This window comes from Bos taurus, chromosome 25, assembly GCF_002263795.3.
Source record: "Bos taurus isolate L1 Dominette 01449 registration number 42190680 breed Hereford chromosome 25, ARS-UCD2.0, whole genome shotgun sequence".
NCBI lineage: Eukaryota > Metazoa > Chordata > Mammalia > Artiodactyla > Bovidae > Bos > Bos taurus.
In genome coordinates, this window is record NC_037352.1 from 36,182,276 (window position 1) to 36,207,148 (window position 24,873).

The 24,873-nt window shown below is 50.3% G+C and overlaps 2 protein-coding genes and 1 long non-coding RNA gene across 10 annotated transcripts in view; 1 reads left to right on the forward strand and 2 right to left on the reverse strand.

Annotated features, from left to right (window-relative positions):
* Window positions 1–1,874: 1,874 nt before the first annotated feature.
* LOC101903853 (uncharacterized) lies at window positions 1,875–22,404 on the forward strand. Of its 2 annotated transcripts, XR_240086.5 has the most exons (3): window positions 2,559–2,840; window positions 19,556–21,509; window positions 21,659–22,404. It is a non-coding gene; the product is annotated as an uncharacterized lncRNA (long non-coding RNA). The 2 variants fall into 2 exon arrangements; XR_009492930.1 differs by lacking the exon at window positions 21,659–22,404 and having other exon boundaries at window positions 1,875–2,840; window positions 19,556–20,652.
* On the reverse strand, window positions 9,495–11,133 carry PVRIG (PVR related immunoglobulin domain containing). Its single transcript, XM_010819643.3, has 5 exons — window positions 11,034–11,133; window positions 10,595–10,948; window positions 10,386–10,509; window positions 10,227–10,287; window positions 9,495–10,125 (listed from the first exon to the last, which is right to left on the reverse strand). Exons 1-5 carry the CDS (start codon window positions 11,092–11,094, stop codon window positions 9,793–9,795), a joined length of 933 nt encoding a protein of 310 aa, XP_010817945.2. The 5' UTR covers window positions 11,095–11,133; the 3' UTR covers window positions 9,495–9,792.
* A 91-nt stretch (window positions 22,405–22,495) lies between the features above and the next one.
* Window positions 22,496–24,873, reverse strand: part of STAG3 (stromal antigen 3) — a 29,285-nt gene continuing 26,907 nt past the window's right edge. For all 7 annotated transcript variants that reach the window (XM_015460453.3, XM_015460450.3, XM_059881295.1 and 4 more), the window contains 4 exon segments: window positions 24,565–24,666; window positions 24,180–24,258; window positions 23,089–23,148; window positions 22,496–22,878 (listed from right to left, as the gene is read on the reverse strand). In XM_015460453.3, coding sequence (XP_015315939.3) covers window positions 22,870–22,878; window positions 23,089–23,148; window positions 24,180–24,258; window positions 24,565–24,666 — 250 coding nt within the window. In that variant the 3' untranslated portion in view covers window positions 22,496–22,869.

Genomic DNA, 24,873 nt, shown 5'->3' on the forward strand with positions numbered 1-24,873 from the left:
ACTGGAGAAGGAAATGGCAACCCACTCCAGTGTTCTTGCCTGGAGAATCCCAGGGACGGGGGAGCCTGGTGGGCTGCAGTCCATGGGGTCGCACAAAGTCGGACACGACTGAAGTGACTTAGTAGTAGTAGTAGTAGTAGTATCCCATAGATTATGGAAAGTTGTTCCCTCTTCATTTGTCTGGAGGTATTTTCTGATTTCCCCTTTGATTTCATCAACCCCCCCTTTTTTTTAGTAGCATGTTGTTTAGTCTCCATGTGTTTGTGATATTCCCATTTTTCTTCCTGTTATTGTTTTCTGGTTTCATACCATTGTGGTTAGAAAAAATGCTGATATAATTTCTTTACTCTTCAATTTGGACACTTTTATGGCCTAGTATGTGATCTGTCTTGGAGAATGTTTCATGTGCACTTAAATGTTGGGTAGTCTATTCTTTTTGGATGTAATGTCCTATAGATAGCTATGAAGTCTAACTGGTATAAGGTGTCATTTAAGACCATTCAGTTCAGTTCAGTCACTCAGTCGTGTCCGACTCTTTGCGACCCCATGAATCACAGCATGCCAGGCCTCCCTGTCCATTACCAACTCCCAGAGTTCACTCAAATTCACGTCCATCGAATTGGTGATGCCATCCAGCCATCTCATCCTCTGTCGTCCCCTTCTCCTTCTGCCCCCAATCCCTCCCAGCATCAGAGTCTTTTCCAATGAGTCAACTCTTTGCATGAGGTGGCCAAAGTACTGGAGTTTCAGCTTTAGCATCATTGCTTCCAGAGAACACCCAGTATTGATCTCCTTTAGAATGGACTGGTTGGATCTCCTTGCAGTCCAAGGGACTCTCAAGAGTCTTCTCCAACACCACAGTTCAAAAGCATCAGTTCTTTGGTGCTCAGCCTTCTTCACAGTCCATCTCTCACATCCATACATGACCACTGGAAAAACCATAGCCTTGACTAGACAGACCTTTGTTGGCAAATTAATGTCTCTGCTTTGGAATATGCTATCTAGGTTGGTCATAACTTTCCTTCCAAGGAGTAAGTGTCTTTTAATTTCATGGCTGCAATCACCATCTGCAGTGATTTTGGAGCCCAGAAAAATAAAGTCTGACACTGTTTCCCCATCTATTTGCCATGAAGTGATGGGACCAGATGCCATGATCTTCGTTTTCTGAATGTTGAGCTTTAAGCCAATTTTTTCACTCTCCTCTTTCACTTTCATCAAGAGGCTTTTTAGTTCCTCTTCACTTTCTGCCATAAGAGTGGTTTCATCTACATATCTGAGGTTATTGAAGACCATTATTTCCTTATTATTATTATGTTCGAACAGAATGTCCATTGATGTGACGTGTTAAAAGTTTCCTACTGTTATTATATTGTCAGTTTCTACTCTTAAGTTTGTTAACATTTGCTGTGTATAACTGGTGCTCTTATATTAGATGAATATATGTTAATGAATGTTATAGTTTCTTGTATTCATCCCTTTATCATTATATAATGCCCTTCTTTGTCTTTTGTTATAGACTTTGTTTTAAAATTTATTGTCTGATGTAAGTATTGCTACTTTTTTGTCATTTCCACTTGCTTGAAATATCTTTTTCCATTACTTCACTCTCAATTTGAATGTTTTCAGCTCTGAAGCAAATCTCTTATAAAGAGCATATAGATGAGTCTTTTAAATCCAATCAGCCCCTCTTTGATTGGAGTATTTAGTTCAATGACATTGAAAGCGATTTTTTTTTTTAGTTCTACCAGTTTACTGCTACCAGCCCATCTCCCTCCACTGTCATGCAAACGTGCTCAGTCATGTAACCCCATGGACTGCAGCCCGCCAGGCTCCTCTGGCCATGGACTCTTCCAGGCAAGAATACTGGAGTGGGTTGCCATTTCCTTTTCCATAAAGTGGTTATTGATCTGTATTACTTACTGCCGTTTGTTCCTTGTTTTCTGGTTGTTTTTGTAGTTCTTCTTTTAGTTTCTTCCCCTTTGGCTGCTTTTCTTTAGTGGCATGGCTGTATTCCTTTCTCTCTAGTTTTTGTGTATGTGTTGTAGATTTTTGACTTGTGGTTACCACGGAGTTCATATATGTTGACCTATAACTAGACTCACTTGTTTTAAACTGGTAGTCATTTAAGTTCACATGAATCCTAAAAGATCTACATTTAAAAAATTCCCGTATGTGGGAGATGTTCAGTGGGGCCCAGCAGCAGGCTCCCCTCTGGTCACCAGACCTGTGTGTTCTGGGATGGCCCCTACGCACACTGCCCGGGCCCTTCCACTGCAGCTGTGCTAGTGGCGCGCATCCCGGCCCAGCGGCTACCAGGCCCACTGGCGGGTGGGGGAGCCGTACACTGTGGTTGGCCTGTCGGCCTGGGGTGGGGCCTGAGACCGCCGCTGGCCTGTTGGCGGACAGGGCCTCGGCCCGGTGCTTGTAGGCTAGAGGGAGGATTCCGACATGGTGCCCGCCAGTGCGGGTGTTACCCTGATGGAGTGAACTCCAGAAAAGGCGGCTGCCAGCATCTCTGTCCTTAGGGGGAGACCCAGTTGCCTTCGGCCTCTCTAGGAGGCTCGCCAAGATCAGCGCGTGGGACTGACCCAGGCTCCTTTCGAGCTGGGTCAGTTGTTTTCTGGTTGTTCCTTGTTTTCTGGTTGTTTTTGTGGTTCTTCTTTTAGTTTCTTCCCCATTGGCTGATTTTCTTTAGTGGTGCGGTTGTATTCCTTTCTAGTTTTTGTGTGTCTGTTGTAGATTTTTGTGTATCTGCCTCTCTACTGGGACTCTGTGTGAGATTTTGCACTTGCCCTTTAAGAATGGAGTCTGTTTCCTACAGCCTTCATGCTCTCCTGAACGTAAGTCCACTGGTTTTCAAAGCCAGCTGTTCGGGGGGACTCATCTTCCCAGTGTAGGACCTCTGGGACTGGGGAGCCTGATGTGGGGCTTGGACCTCTCACTCCCTGGGGAGGACCTCTAGGATTGTGGTATTCCCTCCATAGGTGGGTTGTCAACCTGGGGTGTGGGTCCTGACTGCACTGCATGTCTGCCCCTCCTAGCCATCTGTGTGGTTCCTTCTTTGTCTTTAGTTGTGGGGAATCTTTTCTGCTCATTTTCAGGTCATTCTCATAGATAGTGGCTCTGTAGGTAATTTTAATTTTGGTGTATTCATGGGTGGAGGTGAGTTCAGGGTCTTCCTTCTCCACCATCTTGGTCACCTCTCTCCTGTATAGTTTATTTTAAAAAATTTTTATTGTGATAATTTCAGATGTATAGCAAAGTGAGTGATTCAATTATATGTGTAAATAAATACCTATATTCTTCTTTTACAGTCTCTTCCATCAGAGATTAGTCTAAGATGTTTCACATAGTTCCCTGTGTTACACAGCAGGTTCTTGTTGATTGTCTGTTTTATATATATAATGTGTATCTGTTAACCCCAAACTCCTAATGTATCTTTCTCTACCCTTCCCCTGTGGTAACCATAAGCTTATCTTCTGAGTCTGTTTTATAAATGAGTCCATTTATATCATTTTTTTTGATTCCACATACAAGCAGTATCGTATGATATTTGTCTTTCTCTGTTTGACTTCACATAGTGTGATAATCTCTAGGTCTATCAAGGTTGCTGCAAATGGCATTATTTCATTCTTTTTATGGCTGAGTAATATTCCATTGTATACATGTATGCATCTTTATCCATTCGTCATTGATGGGCATTTACTTCGGTTGCCTCCGTGTCTTGGCTATTGTGAATAGTGTTGCAGTGAACACGGGTGCACGTGTCTTTAAAAGCGTGGTTTTCTCCAGATGTATGCCCAGGAGTAGGATTGAAGGATCATATGGTAGCTCTATTTTTAGTTTTTTAAGGAAGCTTCATAATGTTCTCGAATTTACACTCCCACCAACAGTGTAGGAGGGTTCTTTTTCTCCACATCCTTTCCAGCATTTATTATTTGTAGACTCTTTGCTGTTCTATACTTTCTTCTCAACCATCTTGGCCACCTCCCTCCTGTACACTTTAAATTACCTCTGGATTACTTATAATACCTTATACAATATAAATGTTATGTAAAGAGTTGCGAACATGTGGCTAATTCAACTTTTGCTTTGTGGAAATTTCTGAAAAATTTTTGCTAAATACCTTTGATCCACAGTTAGTTGAATCTGCAGATGTGGAGGGCTGACTGTAAATATACACGTGCGGGGGTCTATTTAAGACTATTCTGTTCCATTAATCTACATCTATTCTTCCCCCAATACTCCTCACTGGCTTGATTACTTTAGCTTTACATAAGTTTTGAATTCAATAATATGAGTCTCCAACTTCGTTTTTTTCAGAATTGTTTTACTTTTCCAAATAAAGATATAATTGCCATATGATATGGGAATTTTACTTCTATATTTCCAAATACATTTTAAGTTTTAAAATCAGCTGGGCAGTTTCTACAATGCAGCCTGCTGGAGTATCAATTCAGAATGCTTTGACTCTGTAGATACATTGCATGCTATGCTCAGTCACTTCAGTCGTGTCCGACTCTGTGCGACCCCATGGACAGCAGCCCACCAGGCTCCTCTGTCCACGGGACTCTCCAGGCAAGAACACTGGAGTGGGTTGCCATTTCCTGCTCTGGTAGATACATTAGGTAGAAATAATCTTTAAACAATGAGTCTTCTGATCTATAAACATAGTATATCTTACCATTTACTTAGAACTTTTATTTCTTTCCAATATTTTGCATATAATTCTTGTCCCTTCCAAAGATGCTGCCTGGGCTGTTAGGAGGCACTGACATCGCTGCACGTCATTCGAGCTCAGGCATCTCAGCTCTCTCAACTCAAGCGTTTATTGGCCCCTTATCGCCCTTTCCCTGGGATGTGCTGCTGTTAGTCTTCCATCTCAGTGAATGGCATCTCCCCCTACCTAGTTGTTCAAGCTGGAAAACTGGGCTTTACCCATAAGACCATCCTGATCCCTTCTTTCCACAGCCGGGAACAACCCTCTGCCTCCAAAACACATTTTTAATCCATCCACTTCTTTCCATCTACTTTTCACCATCCTTGACTCAGACACTCCATCTCCTGCCTGGATTATGAGGTAGCTTCCTAACTGTTCTCTATTCTCCCTCTCATGCAAGTGTTCTCTATCCAGCACCAGAATGATATTTGTATAATGTAACTCTGATCATCTCACTGTTCTGCTTAAAACCCAGCAAGAGTGACTCCTGCCCTAACAATAAAATCCAGATCCCTTTTTTGGGCTTTGCTTACTGCTCTCTTTTTCGCCTTGTTTCCTGACCTTCCTTGGGCCATGCTAGTGCCAAGCTCTTCTTAACCATGGCGCCTTTGTACGTACTTTTTCCTGCCTGGAACGATCTCGCCACAATCTTTGCATAGAGAACTACCACTCGTGTTCAGGTTTAATTTTAATTTGGGGGGCAGGTGCTGCACCGTGTGACATGTGGGATTCTAGTTCCCTAACCAGGGATCGGGCTTCCCTGGTGGCTCAGAGGGTAAAGCATCTGCCTGATGTGGAAGACCCAGGTTCGATCCCTGGGTCGGGAAGATCCCCTGGAGAAGGGCATGGCAACCCACTCCAGTATTCTTGCCTGGAGAATCCCATGGACAGAGGAGCCTGGTGGGCTACAGTCCATGGGGTCGCAAAGAGTCGGGCACGACTGAGCAACTACACTTACTTACACTTAACCAGGGATCGAACTTGTGCCCTCTTCCTGGGAATCGTGGAGTCCCAACCAGGGACCAGGGAAGTCCCTCAGGTTTTATTTTAAATGTCATCTTGCAAAGGAAAATGACTATGAGATACCACCTTAATGCCTGTCAGAATGACTGTCACCAAAAGGACGGAAAATAGCAAATGTTGGCAAGGATGTGGAGAGAAGGGAACACTTGGGCACTGTTGGTAGGAATGTAAATTGGTGCAACCACTGTGCAAACCAGTATGGAGGATCCTCAAAAAATTAAAGATATAATTGCCATATGCCCTCAATCTTTCCCAGCATCAGGGTCTTTTCAAATGAGTCAGCTCTTCGCATCAGGTGGCCAAAGTATTGGAGTTTCAGCCTCAACATCAGTCCTTCCAATGAACACCCAGGACTGATCTCCTTTAGGATGGACTGGTTGGATATCCTTGCAGTCCAAGGGACTCTCAAGAGTCTTCTCCAGCACCACAGTTCAAAGTATCAATTAGTACACCTGGAATTACCATAATATTGTTCCTCAACTGCATTTCAACTTTTCCCTTAAAAATGACTCATGTGGTAAGTTTTGTATATTTTGCTACAAGAAAAAAAATTGGGGAAAAAAGGTCATCCCAGAGGAGCCCTACTCCTCCTCCTCAGAGCACCCTAATCTTTTGTAATGTCTGTTTATTTTATCCAAATAGCTTTCTGACCCATTTCATGGATGCTGAAATGAAGCTGTCGAGGGGTCACTAATGGAAATTCCAGACGTCATGCCCACCCTCAGCAGGGTTTGAGTGCAACCTGAGGTTGGAGGGCCTTCCCACCCCTGGCTTTGCCAGCAGACATAGTGTCCTGTGCTTTGGGGCATCCCCGTGTTGGGGATGGGGCACAGCCTGTGCTTTCTCTCTGGAGAGTCGCTCCCCGGGGGCCTGGGAGAGGCCCAGAGACCAGCAGGGAGGCCAGAGGCTCCCCTGGCTCCGCAACTCTGGCACCTTCCAGCCCCCGGCTCATCCAGGCCAGCCCTTCTCTCTGGAGGTGCTGGGGCTGGTTAAGCCCTCAGACACCACGTCTGATTTCTGCTCCCTAGGTCCCAGACCCCTCCCTTCCTTTGCTAAGGTCAACCCCAGGTGGTGGGCTCCTGGACTGGACTGGGGGTGAGGCCACGACGTTGCCCAGCCCCTACAGCTAACCAGCAAGGGTGTGAGGCTCCCCGGACCCACAGGAAGCCCGAGGTCACACCAGCAGGTGGTGGTGATGCCCAGGGTCCAGCGCTCAGTCTGGGCGGGCAGCAGCACTGGGCACTGGCAGCCGAGAGTCGGAAGCCTAGAAAAGCCGTGGGCTCCCCGGAGGGAGGGTGGGAGCTGCGGCCCACCGGGACAGGTGGCAGACCGGGTGGGGAGGAGGGCTCCTGAGCGCTGGGGACTGGGGGTGGTCTCAGGGCGGGGCCGCGGGGCGAGCCCGAGGGTGGGTAGGGGCTGAACTGCAGAAGGGGAGCTTGTGGGTCGCCGAGGGGGGAGCAGGTTGGGGTGCGTCTTCAGGGGCCCCCTGGCCTCGCTGCGGTGGGATGGGAGAGGGAGGAGGAGCAGGTGGCCGGGGGTGGCAGGCAGTCACGGGGAGGAAGGGTCCCCAGGGCTGTCTGAGGGTTGGGCTGGGGTCGCAGGCTCTGGGGCGGGCTCCTGGGCCAGGTGAGGGGGGCGGGGATGCGGGGCTGGTTAGAGAGGATGGGGGTCCCGGATGGGGGCTGGGCCCACAGCTCTGTCGCGCCTTGAGTTCGTTCTTCGCTCCCGCTGGCTGGGCGGGCGGCTTCTGCGGACGGGCCTCCGGACCGCCTCGCGGGGCCGCACAGTCGTGTCGGTGGCGCCACCTGGTGGCCCCCGCACGCCCGGCCGGCGTCTCCGCCGCGGTCTCTTTCTGCCACTCCCCGAGCCCAGCGGCGAGCGTCTCCCCTCCTTCCCACTAAGAACGCCTCTGCCTCCCAGCTGTGGGACCTGGGGCTCTGGCTCCACATCTCTTAAGTGGGCTGTTAAACACCCCGAGTGGCAGGTGTTTTCAAAGTAGTAAATAGGATGCTCCGGGCGGAGTTGCTTAGTGCCTGGGCCTGGTTCACCATCTCCTCATGCCCCTCGGGCCTTACCTCCCTCCCGTGAGGCGCAAAGTGAGCCTCTTGGAGTTGAAGTGAGCCCCCCGTGGTCTCCCAGGCGGGGCGCGGCGCCTGGGATCAGAACCCAAGCCTTATGCCGCCGGATCGGCTGAGGGCATGTCCCTGATGCCCAGGGGAAGTTCTGGGGCTGGCTAAGTCCTGTCGCTTGGCGCCAGTCCTCGCCCCTTTGGGCCTCAGGGACCCCAACTGTTGAACGAAGGCTGGGTTTTGAGGGGACTGTGCGCAGCCACACCTCGGCTCTCAGCCGGGCCCCTCACCACCCCTGGCTCTGACTTGGGGCCGGCTAGGAACAGGCCCGTGGCGGAAGGCCGGCTCAGGCCGCGGGTGGCGGGCTCTCCCGACTCTGATGGGCCGGTGGCCTGGCTGGGGGCCCAGGAGCCCTCAGAGCGGTCCCCTCCTCCCATGAACAGTCTCTTCTAGGCAAGTGAACCTTCCTTCAAGGCCTTCCCTCAGCCCCACTGCCCACCCCTCTGTCCTTGGTCTTGACGTGGTCCCACGGCTGCCTGGCCCCAGGCTATTCCCTTGCTTACATCTCTATCTTGGTTTACCATCAGGGCCCTCCTCAGCAACCCCACCTCTTTCCCATGAGCCCCCAATCCTACATGGACCACTGAGCTGACAAGCCAGTGCTGAGGGCTCCTCAGAGGATGCCAATGACCCTCAACCACCCCCTCGCCCTATCTGGTTCACCCTCTCCCCTGTGTGGTGTAGAGCTGCTGGCTGGTGGGGCTCCCATGGGTTCATTGAACAATGCCTGCAGGAGTAAGTGAGGTTTCTGGAAGATTCTGTGGTTGGGCGTAGTCTCTGAGCAGACCGTCCCTGAGCCAGGCAGAGGAGGCAGTTCCTGGGATAGAGGTGGCACTCCTGGGGTTTCCCACAGGCAGGACCCAGGAAGGGGCCAAGAGCAGCAGGTGCCCCCGCCTGGCTGGGTGCTGTCCGGGCCCGGCTCCAGGCCCATTCTGCGGCCCCCACCCCACCACCCAGAATCCTTCACGGCCCGTGGGTCCTTGCAGTTACAGGGTTCTCACCATGTCTCCTGTGGCAAAGGTGTGAGGAGGCCCGGGCCCAGCTGAGGGTCGCTGGGCCTGTTTACAGGAGGAAAACTGCTCCCGGGGGGTGGGGGGCGATCGTGGGTTCAGGCCGGGTCTGAGCGGCCTCTGCCTGCCCCCACCACCCTTCAAGGTGGCCAGTGGGGAGCAATCCTGGTGCCCAGGTAACAGAGAGGAGCCGGAGGAAGCCGGTGTGGGCAGAGCTGAGGTGGGTCCCCTGCCTCCGAATGTCAGCTCTGGAGGGAGGGCATCAGGGCCCCACCCCCAGGCCATCTCGGGGAGCCCCTGACCTGGGCACTTTTCTGAGGTTGAAGCCCCAGAAGCCTTTGCTGCGGTCCCAGGACATAGTGGGATTTGCGGTTGGGCCACCAGACCCCCAACCTGTCTTTGCACCTGGCGTTCCTCAGCCAGACCTGCAGGGCCAGGACACCCCCACCCCCTACCTCCGCCAGGGGTGGGGCAGAGGACAGGTCCCCATGCTGACGCCCCCTCCCCTCCGGTCCTAACCTGGCCCCTCCCAGGGGTTGAAACGCCGCTAAGCTCTTACAAACCTGCCCCCCGCCCCCCACCGCCTGCACCCCCAAAGAAGAAAAGGCCAGGTCAGAGAAACCATTTTTGTTGACAGTTATCGCCCTCACCTGGGGAGCTGAGGACTTGAAAACAGGAAACCACCTGGGATGGGGTTTTGTCGCCTCACACATACACCCGGGTGCCCACGCTTGCACACGTGCTGCCCACATCCGCAGCCCGCGGGGTCTGTGTGGAGACGCTCGCTGGAAGCCTAAGGATAAAACAAGCTGTGCAAAGACTGTGGCCCCCAGAACGCGGACATCCAACAGAGGGGGGGGGGTTCCCAGAGGCCCGGAGAGGAGAAAGGCAGAGTGACCCGGGGTCCCTCTCATCGCACTCCTGAAGGCCCCAAAGCGGCTTTGCGCCCCAGACGGTCCGGGAGCGAGATGTGGTCGGCGCCGGCGTGGAGCGGCCGCTTTTCCGTCTGAGCGTAGAGTCGGTTCTCCACCGAGACGAAGCTGCTGCGTGCGGAGGCCGGCGGGGGCGCCCAGGGGCCGGGGCTCTGGGGTCGGCGCGCGGCGTGGGTGAGGGGCGGCACCCACCCGGGCAGTGGCTGGGGTGGGGGGACCGGGTGCAGGGTTGCCGGGCTGAAGTAGTTGGAGGTCGTGGCGGCGGTGGCGTAGGGAACGTGGAAGGAGGTCAGGGAGGCTTGGCCGGCTGCCTGCAGGGATGATGGGGACGGAGGCCCGAGTGAGGCTCCATCTCCTGGCCCCCCAGCTGCAGTTCCCTCCGTTCCCCTCCGAAACCAGCCCCCATCCTCACACTGGTTCTCCCGTCTGTCTGGGGACTGCCGTGTCTCGGCGGCTGAAGCTTCATGACGGACCTGGGGGAGTGAGGATGGTCAGAGGCAAAGCGTGTGGCCGGCCTGGGATGGGGGGAGATGGGGGCTGTGGACTGGGCTCAGCGGGGGCTGCATCTCACCAGTGCCTCTGCCGACACAGGAGGTAGAGAAGGTAGATGCAGCCAGAGAGGAGGACCCCCGAGACCCCCAGGATCCCGGCCAGGTCGGCCCGCAGCACGGAGGCTGGACTGGGAGCAGGGAGCTCTGTGCACAGAGAGACATACCAGTCAGGTGGCTGGCGTCCCACGTCCCTCCCTGTCCCCCCAGCCCCCCTCCTCATCCGCCCCACCTTGGTCTGTGCTGGCGGACAGTTTCCCACAGGCCTCCTGGGAGCCCTCAGGGAAGGACGTGAACTTGCAGCAGAAGGTGGTGTTGGGACTGGAGTCCCCTGCTGCGGTGGGAGCCCTTTCCAAGGTGAGGGAGATGCTGGTACTGGTTTCCCAGCGGGCCCGGCAGGCAGCTGTCCAGTTCTTGGTGCCGAGTGTGGGGTGCAGCACAGCCAGCGTGGTCCCCCCAGCACTGTCGGGGCCCCCATAGCTCACAGTCACCAGGGAGATGGAGCCCGAGCCCAGGAATCCACAGCGGACGGTGAAGGAGGCCTCAGTGGCCTCCCTCTGAACCTGCAGCCACACCTCCGGAGTCCCTGCGGGAGAAGGTGCAGGGACGAGGTCTGGGCCTGGGTCTCCACCCACACCCAGGGCCTCTGCTCCTCTGCGGCCCCCACTCACCAGCAGTGAGGCAGAGAGTCAGCAGCACCCAGAGCAGGCCCAGGGCCCGGGGCCTGTCCATGGCTCCCCTCTGGCCCGGGCTCCAGGGGGCTGTGGTCGTGGGGACAGCACTTGTATTTCCGGTGTCATCGCAGGAAGTTTTACGTATGAGGATGAGCGGTCCTGGGAGCAGCTGCTGGGTACTCTCAGCAAATCTGCCCCACTTCCTTCTCTGAATCTGGGGTCGAGAAACAACGCCCCCCAAGAAATTTAAAGTGATAGTGACAAGGTTTTCCCTGTTCCCACGCTGCGCTCCAGTGTGAGCGGGACGGTGGCTCAGGTTCCCAGCCCTGCCCTGCCTGTGCGTACCAGCCCTGGGGTGGGGGGCGGCTCTGAGGGGAGATATGCTGCAGGGGGACCTGAGACGATGTCCTTCCCTGGAGAGGGACAGACCCCCTGGTTTGTCTTTAGGAAGAAGGCTGAGACACACACAACCCCCCCAACCTCCCTGAAGGGAATGTGGCAGAACCTGGGGAGAGGAAGCGGAGCCTGCCAGGCACAGCTGGGCTGTGACCTGCCTGCAGAGCTCTGCTCCATCTGCACCTTCCTCCCCACAGCTGAGGGCAACTGGCTTCCAGCTGCTAAGGCCAAAGGCACAGTCATCTAAACTCTTCACTCACCTCAGCCCGTCAGGAAATTCTGAAGGCTTCCCATCCTGACCACCTGGCCTCTCTTTAACCACCCTCACCCCCACCTCTCGGGCTCAAGCTGTCTCTCCCCCTAAGAATCGCTCTAAATCGCTTTCCTGTGTACCTTCGTTTACAGACCACACACTGACCAGAGTGCTGCTGTCAGCAGTGACAAGTGCTCAGGATGCTTTGCGTCCTGTCTTGTCTTCCGCTGAACTTGCATCTGGGCTGAGAGTGGCTTGTTGAGCTTAGGGGATAGAGCAACGGGTCTGTGTGGAGGACTCCTGTCCGGGGTGTGGTGAGAACTCAGAGGGCAGTGCTGCCGAGGCCTGCCCTGGCCACATGCCCCTGATTCAGCATCTCTTCAGACTCCGTGGTGCCAGCCATCAGCCTGTCAGTCTCAAGAGAACCATCCACACCCAAGAGCCAGAATAAGCAGGGCCTCCGGGCCAGTCACTTCACGGCGCCCAGCCCAGGTGGCGTGCATTCTCTTACTCCTCGACCTTCTCTCAGGCTGGGTGCTGATCTCCAAACCTGACTCAGACCTGCTCTCACCCGCCTTCTCCCCTCCTGTTCCCCTGAGGTGAGGGAGACCTGTGCAGAGCTCGGCCACTCCACGGAGGCCCAGCCCAGCGCGGGTGCCGAGCGCCAGGGCGCACGGGGCCACCGATTTCAGCCTCTCTAGCTGGGAGGACCCTTTTCTTCTCCCCGCTTTGCGAGGCCCAGGTCAGACCCCACCCACTCTAGGAAGCTGTCTCTCCAGAGTGCTTTTCCTTCGTGGATAACCTCCCGCCCAGATGGCGGGCCCTGGTGGTGGCTCTTTTATTAACCTCCACACGGTCCAAGTACATAGAGGAGCTCAACACTGGGTGACCGGTGAATGAAAAGCCACGGCACAAAGTTAACTATTCAGCATTTTGGGTTTTTTTCAGTCTTGTAAGTCACGTCGTCCCCAGTAAGTTCTCATCGTATGAGATTCAGACGCCAGTGTGGTGTTTGTTGTTGTGTTGGAAGAGCAGAAAACATTACTGTTCTCAGCCGCCCGCTCCCTTTCCCTCTGCATTTTAATCTTCAGTAAGGTTAAGAATGTCCATCTTCTATTGATTCTGGATTTTGTGTGTTGCTTAGGAGGGCCAAAGTATAACTTCATAGCTTTGTTTTTATGCTTAACTCTTATGAGGCTTTACGTTTGATCCATGAGGCTTTATTGGAGCTGGTGTTATTTTACAATTTAGGATGCCAGCCAATGTCTCCAAACCCCCGTTGAATAGTCACTTGCCATCTTTTGAAATTATTATTGGTAGTTGAGTTATAACATTAGTTTCAGGTATACAGCATAGTGATTTACATTTTTTATAGATTTTACTCCAGAGGGATGGTACGGGGAGGGAGGAGGGTTCAGGATGGGGAACACGTGTATACCTGTGGCGGATTCATGTTGATATATGGCAAAACGATACAATATTGTAAAGTTAAAAAATAAAATAGTAAAAAAAATAATATTGTGAGCTAAAAAAATAAATAAAGTTACAAAACATTGGCTATATTCCCTGTGCTGTACAAACCTTGGAGCCTTATTTTTTTAAATTGAGGTATAGTTTATGTACAATATTATATGTTCCAGGTGACAACATAGTGATTCACAATTTTAAAGGTTCTATTCCATTTATAATTATAAACTATTGGCTATATTCCCTGTATTACATACTAATATCATTCTGCCTTATTTAATTCATAGTAGTTTGTACCCCTTAATCACCCGCCCCTATCTTGCCCCTCTACCATCCCTCTCCCCACTGGTCACCACTAATTTTTTCTCCATGAGTGCTTTTTTGGTATATTCAGTAGTCTGTTGTATTTTTAAAATTCCATTTATAAGTGATGTACAGTGTTTGACTTTCTCTGACTTATTTCACTAAGCATCAATACCCTCCAGATTCATCTATTGTGTTGCTGTCAACTTCCCCCTTTATGTCGGTTAATATTCAGTTCAGTTCAGTTCAGTCGCTCAGTCGTGTCTGACTCTTTGCGACCCCATGAATCGCAGCACGCCAGGCCTCCCTGTCCATCACCAACTCCCGGAGTTCACTCAGACTCATGTCCGTCGAGTCAGTGATGCCATCCAGCCATCTCATCCTCTGTCGTCCCCTTCTCCTCCTGCCCCCAATCTCTCCCAGCATCAGAGTCTTTTCCAATGAGTCAACTCTTCGCATGAGGTAGCCAAAGTACTGGAGTTTCAGCTTTAGCATCATTCCTTCCAAAGAAATCCCAGGGTTGATCTCCTTCAGAATGGACTGGTTGGATCTCCTTGCAGTCCAAGAGTCTTCTCCAACACCACAGTTCAAAAGCATCAATTCTTCAGCACTCAGCTTTCTTCACAGTCCAACTCTCACATCCATACATGACCACTGGCAAAACCATAGCCTTGACTAGACGGACCTTAGTTGGCAAAGTAATGTCTCTGCTTTTGAATATGCTATCTAGGTTGGTCATAACTTTTCTTCCAAGGAGTAAGCGTCTTTTAATTTCATGGCTGCACTCACCATCTGCAGTGATTTTGGAGCCCCAAAAAATAAAGTCTGACACTGTTTCCACTGTTTCCCCATCTACTTGCCATAAAGTGATGGGACCAAATGCCATGATCTTTGTTTTCTGAATGTTGAGCTTTAAGCCCTTTTTCACTCTCCTCTTTCATCAAGAGGCTTAGTTTATGTATTGAGGTGTTCTATGTTGGGTGCATATATATCTTTAATTATTGTTCTTGGAGTGATCCCTTGATCGTTACATAATGTCCTCCTTTGTCTCCTATTCTCTTTGTTGTAAAGTTGGTTTTGTCTGATATTAAGTATTGGTGCCTCAGCTTTCTTTTGATTTCCATTTGCATGGATACCTTTTTCCATCCCCTCTCTTGGTCTCTGTCTCTTCAGATTAGAAGTGAGTCTCTGGTAGGCAGCACATATATGAGTCTTGTATCCATTTAGCCACTCTGTGTCTTTTGATTCAAACATTTAGTCTGTTGACATTAAAGTAATTACTGATAGGTATGCACTTATTGCTGTTTTATTAACACATTACTGACTGGGGAATTTCTGCAGAAACTAACACCCATGGTGTTAATGTTGACTGGGGGATTTTTGCAGAAACTAACACCTGTGGCATTAATGTGTCTCCAGTCCAAGTGTTGTTTTCTGCTTGTTTTTGTAGTTCTTTTGTTCTTTTTTTGCCTTATTCCCTTGTGAACTGATGACTATCTTTAGTATTTGAATTTCTGTGTGTGTGTGTTATAGATTTTTGGTTTGTTGTTACCATGAGGTTTACACATAGCAGTCTATATATATATGTGATTAACTTGCTGATCTCTTGATTTCAAACACATTTTAATATCTTTTTGTTGTATATCTCTTAACTACTTATTATGAGTATAGATGATTTTTACTACTTTTGTCTTTTAATCTTACTAGTAGCTTTGTATGTGGCTAACTTCCTACTTTTCCTGTATATCTGCCTTTACTAATGAGGTTTTTCCTTTTGTAATATTCATGTTTCTAGTGTTACCTTTTTCTCGCTTGGGTAAATCCCTTTAAGGTTTCTTGGTTTGGTAGTGCTGAACTCTTCCAGCTTTTGCTTGTCTATAAAACTTTTGATCTCTCCATCAAATCTGAACAAAAACCTCGCCGGGTAAAGCATTCTTAGTTGTAGGTTTTCTCTTTTATCACCATTTCACGCATCTCCCTTCTGGCCCGCAAAACTTCTGAAAACTCAGCTGATAGCCTTACGAGAGTTCCCTTGTATGAATCTGGTTCCTTTTCCCTTACTGCTTTCAGTATTCTCCAGTTTTGCCATTTTAATTACAATGTATCCTGGTTGATCCTGTTTGGGACTCTCTGTTTCTTGAACCTGAATGTCTGTTGCTATCCCCAGATTATGGATGTTTTCAGCTCTTATGTCTTCAAATATGTTTCCTGCCCCTTTCTCTCTCTCTCTCCCCCTTCTGGGACCTCTGTAACGTGCATGGTAGCGTGCTCAGTGTTCTCCTGGAGGTCTCTTAAAACTGTCCTCATTTTTTATTTTCTGTTCAGCTGTAGCAGTTTCCACTGCTGTCTTCCAGCTCACTGATCCATTCCTCTGTATCATTTAATCTGTTGATTTTTTTCTAGTGTATTTTTCTCTTTATTATTCAGTTTATATTTTCTAACTCTTCCTTAAAACTTCTTCTTACTCTGTTTTTCTATTTTTCTCTGAAGTTCTTTTTTATGACCATTACCTTCAACTTTTTATCCAGTAGACTGACTGTCTCCACTTCACGTAGTTCTGCAACTTTGTCTTTTTCCTTCTTTTGTAACGTTTCTCTGTCACCTCACTCTGCTTAATTTGCTGTTTTTATTTCTATGTAGGGCCAGACTCTTTTTTATGAATGTATTGGAATTCCTGGGCTTCCCTGGTGGCTCAGACAGTAAAGAATATGCCTGCACTGCAGGAGACCTGGGTTTGATCCCTAAGTTGGGAGGATCCCTTGGAGAAGGGAATAGCAACCCACTCCAGTATTTTTGCCTGGAGAAGTCCATGGACAGAGGAACCCGGTGGGCTACAGCCCATGGAGTCACAGAGTTGGACATGACTTGAGTGACCAGCACACTATCTGGTAGATTGGTTACATTTCCTGGTCTTGGAGAAATGGCCTTTTGTAGGAGACGTCCTATGTATCCCAGCAGTGCACTCCCCTCTGGTCACCAGGGATACACGCTCTAGGGGTGGCCCTGTGTGGGTTATGGTGGCAGGCTAATCACTGTGGGCAGTCTGGTGAGCATAGCTGGCCCCTCGTTGGGCTGGCTTCTAGGCCCTGTCTTGTGCAAAGCCTACCAGCTTCTAGTTGGGGCCTGATCACAAGGCTGCTAGCTGACTGCAGAACCCCAGGGATCCTGGGCTAGTGCTGGTTTACTGGTGAGTGGAGATGGGTCCCAGGGTCTCCGGTTACTGGGCCCTGTGGATCCTGACATTGGTGTCAGCCTGCTTGCTGGGTGGTGCTAAATCCCAAGTTCTCTGGCCAAGGGCCCAAGGTGTCCTAGAACTGGTGAGCAGGGCTCAGGGGGACGCCAGGGCTGTGCCTATCTGCCTGCTGATGGGTGGGCTGGGTCCCACTATGGCAGGCTATGGGGCTGCAATGGTCTGGGGCTAACATCTACCTGTTGGCAGGTGGGGCTAGGGCCTGCCAGCTCGCTACTAGCTGGACCCAGAGCCCAGGGGTATTGGGGCTGGTACTTGCCGACTGATGGGCGGAGTTGCATCCCAGAGTTGGAGTGTGAGGTGAAGTCGGGTCCTGCGCCCTTCAGTGGACAGTGACTGTGGGCTCTGGGGGTCTTAAGGCAGCCTGCCAGGTGCTGGGGGTGGGGTGCCCTGGACCCCCGTCCAGCCCACCAGTGGGCAGACACCAGTTCCAGGACCACAACCCTGCAGCTTGCTATGCCAGGACCCCATGAGCCCTGGCAGTTGCCTGGCCTGAGGCTCCCAGCGCTGGTGCCTGCAGGCTGTCGGGGGTGGGGGCAGTGGTGGGGCCAAGTCCCAAGGCTGATGAACTAGAGGGAGGAGTCCACGTGGAACTTGCCAGCGCCAGTGTCCTTGTGGTAGAACAAGCTCTTCTGCCAGCACTTATGTCCCCAAGGTGGATGCCTGTTGCCACCTGCCTCTCTGGGAGGCTCTCCGAGGTGGCTCTGCCTCAGACTCTTCTGCCCGGAGTCCCCCACCATGTGTCTGTATGTGCCCTTTAAGAGTAGAGTCCATTTCCCACAGCCCTCTGACTCTCCCTCAAGCAAGCCCCATTAGCCTTCAAGGCCATTCTGCAGGCCCATCTTCCCAATGGCTTTGGCGCCTGATGTGGGCTGCCAATCCCACCCTCCATGGGGAGAACCTCTGCAACTATAATTACTTTTGTATTTGAGGGTTGCTTACTCTGGGTCGACTCTGTCCTAACTCTGCCCCTCTTATCCATTTTGGGGTTCCTTCTTTATATCTTTAGTTGTAGAAGATCTTTTCTGGTAGATTCTGATCTTTCTCATTAATTCTTCTGTAAATAGTGGTTAATTTTGGTGTGCCCATGAGAAGAGGTAAACTGAGGGTCTTACTACTCCATCTTGGCCAAGTCCCCTCAGTCTCTTGGTGTCCTAATTATTAATTCTCACAAAGGGGCCTACTTCTAGATTCTTTCCTAATCTATCCATTGATTTATTTGGTTATTCCAGTGTCAATATCACATGGTCCTAAGTAGAATGCTTTTATGTTCTGATGTATGTGAAGGTGCTCATCCTTTCTCAGAACTTTCTTGGCTATTCCTGAACAGTCTCCAGAATTTTGAGCTCTGGAGACACAAAGGTCATTAAAATCTTTTAAGTACAGTGAGCCCTGTATTCACCACTGTTGGCCTTTGCCCTCTGGCCTGGAGGTACAGGTTAGATAACACAGGTCTGGTACTGGCCACCTCCTGCTCTGACACCTCTTGGTGAAAGCCCTGTGGCCACAGCCATAGTCCTCCTGCAGAGCAAGCAGCACCTATGGTCAGTCTCTGGAAACCTCGAGGGTTTGAACTGGGGCTAGGATTTCCCAGGTCTTCATGATCAGGCAAAGCAGCGGGAAAGCTGCTGGAGTGTGACTGGAGGACCAGGTAAATGGCGCGGGGGCAGCACTCTGCCCACGACAGGCTCCAGACCTCTCAGTGGATCCTCATTTTGAGTTGGTAGAGACAGACTCATTTTTACATCTGTTTTAAATGTGTGTAATAGGCCACTTAAGTTCTTACATCAAAATAACATAAAAGATTATATCTGAGTGTATACTATGTACTAAATTTGTAACTATGAAACTAACATATGTGAATTGCTTACAACTGCCTGAAGAGCAAATACTTTATCCAGCATCACAAAGCTAGCAGTACACAGCGAACAGAAGTTGTAGCTCCCAAATTCACTCTACTAACCACTATGCTCAGCAGCTTATCCCAGTGAAAAATTTAAGTGGAATTATAAAGTCTTTGTCACAAAAGCCACAGCATCTGCCACCTCAGCAGAGAACCTGTGCTGAGTTCCCGCCTCAGGCGCCCTCGCCATCCTGATGGGGGGGCCAACACACGATCCTGTTTTTCCGCTTCTACCACCCCACTCAGCCCATGACCGGGTCTAATCTACTCAAGTAAATGGACTGTCCTTTGGGTCTCCCCCAGCATTCTGAGCCCTGCCCTCTAGTTTCCTGAGGTTCCTGGGTTCATCTCTGGTGAGTTTGCGGGCTTTCCATTTCTCCCCTCCTGCCTGAGCACTCTTCAGGGCCTATTTCTCAGCAATCCCACTCAACACACAGGGTTTTCAGGGAATCTGTGCTAGAGAGTGAATTGCTTTGTGGCTTCTTCTCAGGATCCTGATGTTCTCCTCCTTTTCCCTGGGAAGGAACTACAGAGAAGGCCTTAAAATGTATTTATGAAAATACCACCCCATTCTCTCACGTCATCCAAGCACAAATTCTTTCATCCTGTAACCCCCAGGGTCAGTGCTGCCTGGAGTTCAAAGGACAAAGTGAAAATTTTAAATGTTTCTTAGCAGAAGGCTTTTCTCAACAAACTGGAAAAACCCTCTTCACTTTAGGAGAGAACACCAACTCCTCCAGGGCTTCCCTGGTGGCTCAGATAGTAAAGAATTTGCCCGCAGTTTAGGAGACCTGGGTTCGATCCCTGGGTTGGGAAGATCCCCTGGAGGGAGGGCATGGCAACCCACTCCAGTATTCTTGCCTGGAGAATCCCATGGACAGAGGAGCCTGTACAGTCCATGGGGTCGCAAAGAGCCAGACATAACTAACACTTTACTTTTTTTTCAGCAACTCACCTTCTGACAGAGCTCATGGTTGCAAGGGAAGAAAAAGTCTTACTGAAAAATATTTAAAATGATTTAAGCAGTGATTCAGCAGCCAGGACAGGCACAGCAACGCCAGTCCCCTGCAAACATTCCTATCAACACGGGAAGGTTCAGCCGTGCAGAGGCCTCCACCTCTCCTGCCGGGACTGGCCTCAGCTGTGGTTCCATCCTGACCTGGGCCTGACTGACCGGAGCTGCTGCTTAGGAAGCCCCAGTCCTGCCTCTGCCAGCTCAGGGCTTACTGGCACAGAACCCTCCAGAGCTGCAGCTGTCAAGGGCGGTACCTGCAACTCAGGTGGTACAAAATATCCACTGGTGTCATGCAGGAAAAATGAAGATTTCTAAAGATAACTAATAAAAAGTTAAGTTCACTGTGTTTTCAAATGACCCTGGTGCCCTCACTTGGTTACACGTGCCATGGTTCACGGCTAACAAGGTCAGTGTCATAAGGTCAGAGAAGTAAACTCAGCTTGCGTGACCAACTGCAACTTAACGTGCTGCAGGATGTAGTGGGTTTTTTGTCCCAGTGTGTTTCTCCCTCTAAGAACGCTGTTGTTTCAACTTGGAAATCACTTTCTCACCTGTTGACAAGTCTTCCAAATGAAGAATCTCAGTGCGTTCTGACTCATCAAATGCAGCCGAAGAAGCACTTGTTCCATTCGGATTTAAATGTTTGAAAGATAATCTTTTCAGTTAAGAAGTTCAGTTTATTTTGATAGTTTTAAACACACTTTTAACTAGAACTTCAGAAAATAAGCGGATTTTAAAAATGTTTCTCAAAATAGGGGCGGAGATAAGATGGTGAAGGACATGAGCTGACTTCCTCTCATAAAAACGCCAAAATCACAGTGAACTGCTGAACAACCACTGGCAAATGCCGGGACCTGCCGAGGAAAGATGCCCTACGTCCAAAGGCCAAGTGACCGCAGGAGCCGGCAGGAGCGGCACAAGCACAACAATGTTCTCTCATGTTTCTCACTTTGCTCTCAGTATAATGTTTCTTTTAGAGCAAAAAAGGGGTTTTTGTACTGTTAACCAATAAAATATTTTAAAACATTCCCTCATAAATTCATCCATTACGTGTGAATGCATAGAAGAGATGGTAAATTTTCATTTAATATGTAAGTAATTTTTAAACTGACAAATATGCCCAAAGCATCTTATGACTAAGGTTCTGTTTCAGTTACTGATGCTACATAATGAACCCCCAAAGTGGTGTAAACACCATCGTTCAGTTATGCTCTTGGATTCTGTGGGTCAGGAATCTGGAAAAGGTACTGGGAAGATGGCTCGTCTCTGTTCCCCGATGGCTGGGACCTTAACTAGAAGACTCAAAAGCTGAGCATTAGAATCACCTGATTCACATCTGAACCACGCCTGGCAGTTGGTGCTCAGTACAGGCCAGGACCTCGGCTAGGGCTGCTGGAGGGACACCTCCATGTGACCTCGCCACATGGCTGCTGGGGCACCAAGAGTGAGTGTCTCAAGAAACAGGATGTGGAAGCTGCCAGTTTCTTCAAGGTCTGGGCTCAGAAATTGGCCCAGCATCACCCCACCGTATCGTGTTTACCTAGCACTCACAGAACCCATGTTCAAAGGCAAAGGACTTAGACCCAAAGTCTCAATATATGAGGAGTGGCAAAGACTTTGGGGATCATGGTGTAAAACACGCATAGATTCTAAGGTTGGGACTCAACCTCCTCCACTGGTCTGTCGGCTGCATAAAGATCTCCACATTTCCAGAGCTTCCGACTTTCTTTTGATCTCATGAAGTACCAGCTTAATGGGTATTTAAGTAACTTGGGATTCTTTCTCCTCCTAGACCCCTAGTGACCTCTGTCTTCACCTTGGTCTTCCCACTCTGCTCCCAGACCCACAGAAAAGGCTCCTCTCTGGAACTGCTCCACTGATTACAGGTGAAGGTGCCTGGGGCACTGGCACTCTGCCTCTCTAAAATGGGACCCACAAACCCAACTTCTAGCTTTTATCTGGAGGGAGGGAGGAGGAGGAAGAAATGAGTTTGGTTGAGTGACCTCATCACAGGAAACCATGCATCCTTCTGCAGAAACCACTAGACCGGCTGGGCAGCCTGGGACACCACACAGCGAGAACTTGAGATTACAGCAGATGCCCAGGACAGGGAAGAACTGAAGTTGTATCTAAAAGGAGAGGCTGAAGAGTTCCTTAAACCACACAAGGAAGCAGTCACAGCAGAAAGGTGACAACAGTTTCAGGTATTTGATTACTTGTTAGAGGGAACAGAGAACAGTGTTTCAAGAAGCAAAATGAGAACAAGTCAGTTTCAAGAAGTCCAGTAGCCAGAGGCTATTCTATGGAGTCTGGGTGTGAGATGACGGCAGCACTGACAGGAAAGAGATCAGAGAAATTTTGGAGAATGACTTGCCAGGGCTTGGTGAGGAACTAGCTGGGGAATGAAAGGACGAGGAGAGGGCGGTGGTGAAGGTTTGGGGTTGGACATTCAGAATATCTTCTGAGTTTCTTCCCAACTCTCAGATACTGAGATTCTGTAATGAAGTTCAAGTTACAACAGCTGTCTCTGGGATGAGAGCGTGAAATTATCCCTAGAAAGCAGCACATAGGTGAAGCCTGCCAAGACACGGGAACTGGCCTGGTCTCAGTGGAGGCACGTGGTCCACCCTTCGGGACGCTTCCCCTACCTTCCCTCTTCGACCTAAACTCGTTCCACCAGACAAACTATTCGGGGGCAGCCAGTATCCCATTGACTAAGCAACACATCCCCGAGAGCCAGTGCACAAAGCACCTGCCGGGGGTGGGGGCAATGCCAGCACCTGTACATGGGACCACAGGGCTGGGCAGAGCTGCTTAAGGCTCCAGCAAAGAACCTGACCTCCCATCAGTTTAACAGTCTCAAGCCACATCCTGCAACTGACTCATACGTGTTTATTGAGCTAAATCAATAGGGCACAAAAGCAGCTCAGAAACTTTCCTACAATACAGAAAAAATTATGGGCTCCTTATTTTCAACACAGGTGTGCGGTGCCCCTCTCCACAACTGAGGTGATGCCCCCCCCAACTCCAAACAGCAGAAAATAGGCACTCTGCTCAAACAGAGGGATGGAGCCCCAAGGACAGGGGCTTCTGACTGCCCCAGCCTAGCATCGTCAGAGAAGGCCAGGGAGCAAGGCACAGCCCAGCTCTTCCCCCTCAGAGACCAGGGGTGGGGAAGCAACGATTCCTTTCATTCCATCTTCTGCTGGGTCATGTCGTGGAGATGGGGAAGGACCTAGGGTTACATCAGAAATCCTGTAATGAGAAAGATTAAAGTAAAATACAGAGACCTAACAATGGACCAGGGGTCAAAGAGATGACTGCAGTGTCCTCCAGGTGACACTCTCCTCCTCTTCCCGTACCGCCCCTCCCCCAGGACACGCTAAAGCCCCAGGTGACTGAGACGGCAGCCCGGGGCTGAGGCCTCTTAACCTGCCTTCTGCAGTCTGTTCTGGGGACACTCACCTCAGTGTTCAGCTCTGTAGAATCTAAAAGGTCCAGCCTGTGCTCACTGGAGGAGGAGGACTAGAGAGAACGGGGTCAAATGTCAGAACAGTCCTCCCCACTCCCATCACCTGCAGACAACAGAGGGCCCCTTCCCTCTCACGTGGCAAATTTGAGGCCGAGTGGGTCCCTGAAGCAGCCAGGAAGGGCAGAGGAGCAAAGTGAGAGTCATCAGGGCAGTGCCCCCTCTCCTGGCCTGCCGACGGAGACCTCCATTTGCTCAGCGCTGGAACCAGAGGTCGGGTCTTCCTGGGGGAACTTTAGCACTAAACACCTAACAGAGGTCCTGCTGTCTAGGCTCTGGGTGAACATTTTGTCTGGTTTTGCCTTCAAGCACAAGACCCCCCAAGCCCCACCCCGCTCCGCTGTGCCCGTTTCTCCTCAAAGAGCAGAGGAGGGAGCGAACAGCCGCAGAAACACAATACTCTTCTGTTTATACGGTTCCTTTTCTCTGTATCTTGCGTAAAAGGTCCATTTTAAAGATGAGGCCGAGAGGGGTTATGGAGTTAACTTGATAAAGTAGGGGAACCTAGGACTCCTATGAGACATCTCATTTGAATTCAATGTGTTTCCTACTGAACTGGCAGCATTTCCTCCTGTGGAAGCAGGCAGGCAAGGGCAGAGGAGTGAGTGGAGGAGGGGCTCGGGCAGCCCTCTCAGGAGAGGAGGTCAATTGAGCCTGCGCTGGGACAGGAGAGACTTGCTGCCAGGCTCTAAGCACTGGGTAACTGCCCATCTCTCTCTAGCTTGAGGGCTCTCTTTAGTTCTGGGGCAATTAACAAACAAAATACTTACATGGGGATTGGGAATGGGAGTGTGGTTCCAGTCCTTTTTGGTACTTTACTTTTTTAAGAGGATAGGGGAGAAAAATTTTAAGTCCAAGCAAAGTGAATAGAAACTTACAAACCGTTACTCTTTTATGACTCTTTGAAAATGTCTGGGGCAGCTTCCAGGGACAAGGCATCATCAAGACAAAGGAGAATCACTCTAGGTTCTTTCCCTTGCATCTGCTTCCAGTTCTAAAGGGAGAAGGGACTGTTGGGTCCACTCACCTTGCCTGAACCTTGCCAATCTTCACTCAAGTCGTCGTGAATTTCTAATTCTTCCTCATCCTCTTCCATCAAGCTGAGCCTGGAAGCAGTGGCCAAGAGTAGAGGTTTTCAAGGACCCAAGAGTTTCTTGGCACCCCAGGGGAATGGGGAAGCGGGGGCAGGGCAGTAAGCAGACCAGGGGTCCAGATTCGCACCCCTGCTCCCATCAGAGCAGCTCTACTTCCATCCGTTTTATACACTAGGGCTCCACATTACACTGGAAGGAAGTGCTGTGTGGTTAAAAACAGTCTAGAAAGCACCAGCACAGCAGCACTGATCAGGGAGAATCCCCTCATAATGGGGGACAGACTTGAAGTGAAGACAGAAGATGATAAGAAAAGCTCACCGGGTCAGCTGCTTGCCCAGACCAGGATCTGAAGGGTTGAGCGGAGTCTGGAAATGCTGTGGACTCAAGGACCTTGACCTTGGGTTGCCTAAAAGGTACAGGCTGTTGGGAATGAAGTTGGATCAGTGACAAGGGATAAAAATATAGGGTAAAAAGAGGAGGTAAAGTGGCCAGCATTAAAGCCAGCAGAAAGTTCAGAGTGGAGGGAAAAAGAGAAAATGAAAAGCTGAAAAAAGGGGAAAGGACCTGAGAAGAACCAAGAATGAGGGGATCCTGTGGCAGGGAACAACACAACAGAAACGGGGAGAC

What these genes read in the sequence shown, in the direction of transcription:
- PVRIG (XM_010819643.3), bottom strand. Translation starts at nt 11,094, where the DNA reads ATGGACAGGCCCCGGGCCCTGGGCCTGCTCTGGGTGCTGCTGACTCTC. An exon ending in GTCCGCCAGCACAGACCAAG is followed by an intron (nt 10,510 to 10,594) that starts GTGGGGCGGATG and finishes CTCTGTGCACAG; the next exon opens with AGCTCCCTGCTCCCAGTCCA. An exon ending in CTGTGTCGGCAGAGGCACTG is followed by an intron (nt 10,288 to 10,385) that starts GTGAGATGCAGC and finishes TCACTCCCCCAG; the next exon opens with GTCCGTCATGAAGCTTCAGC.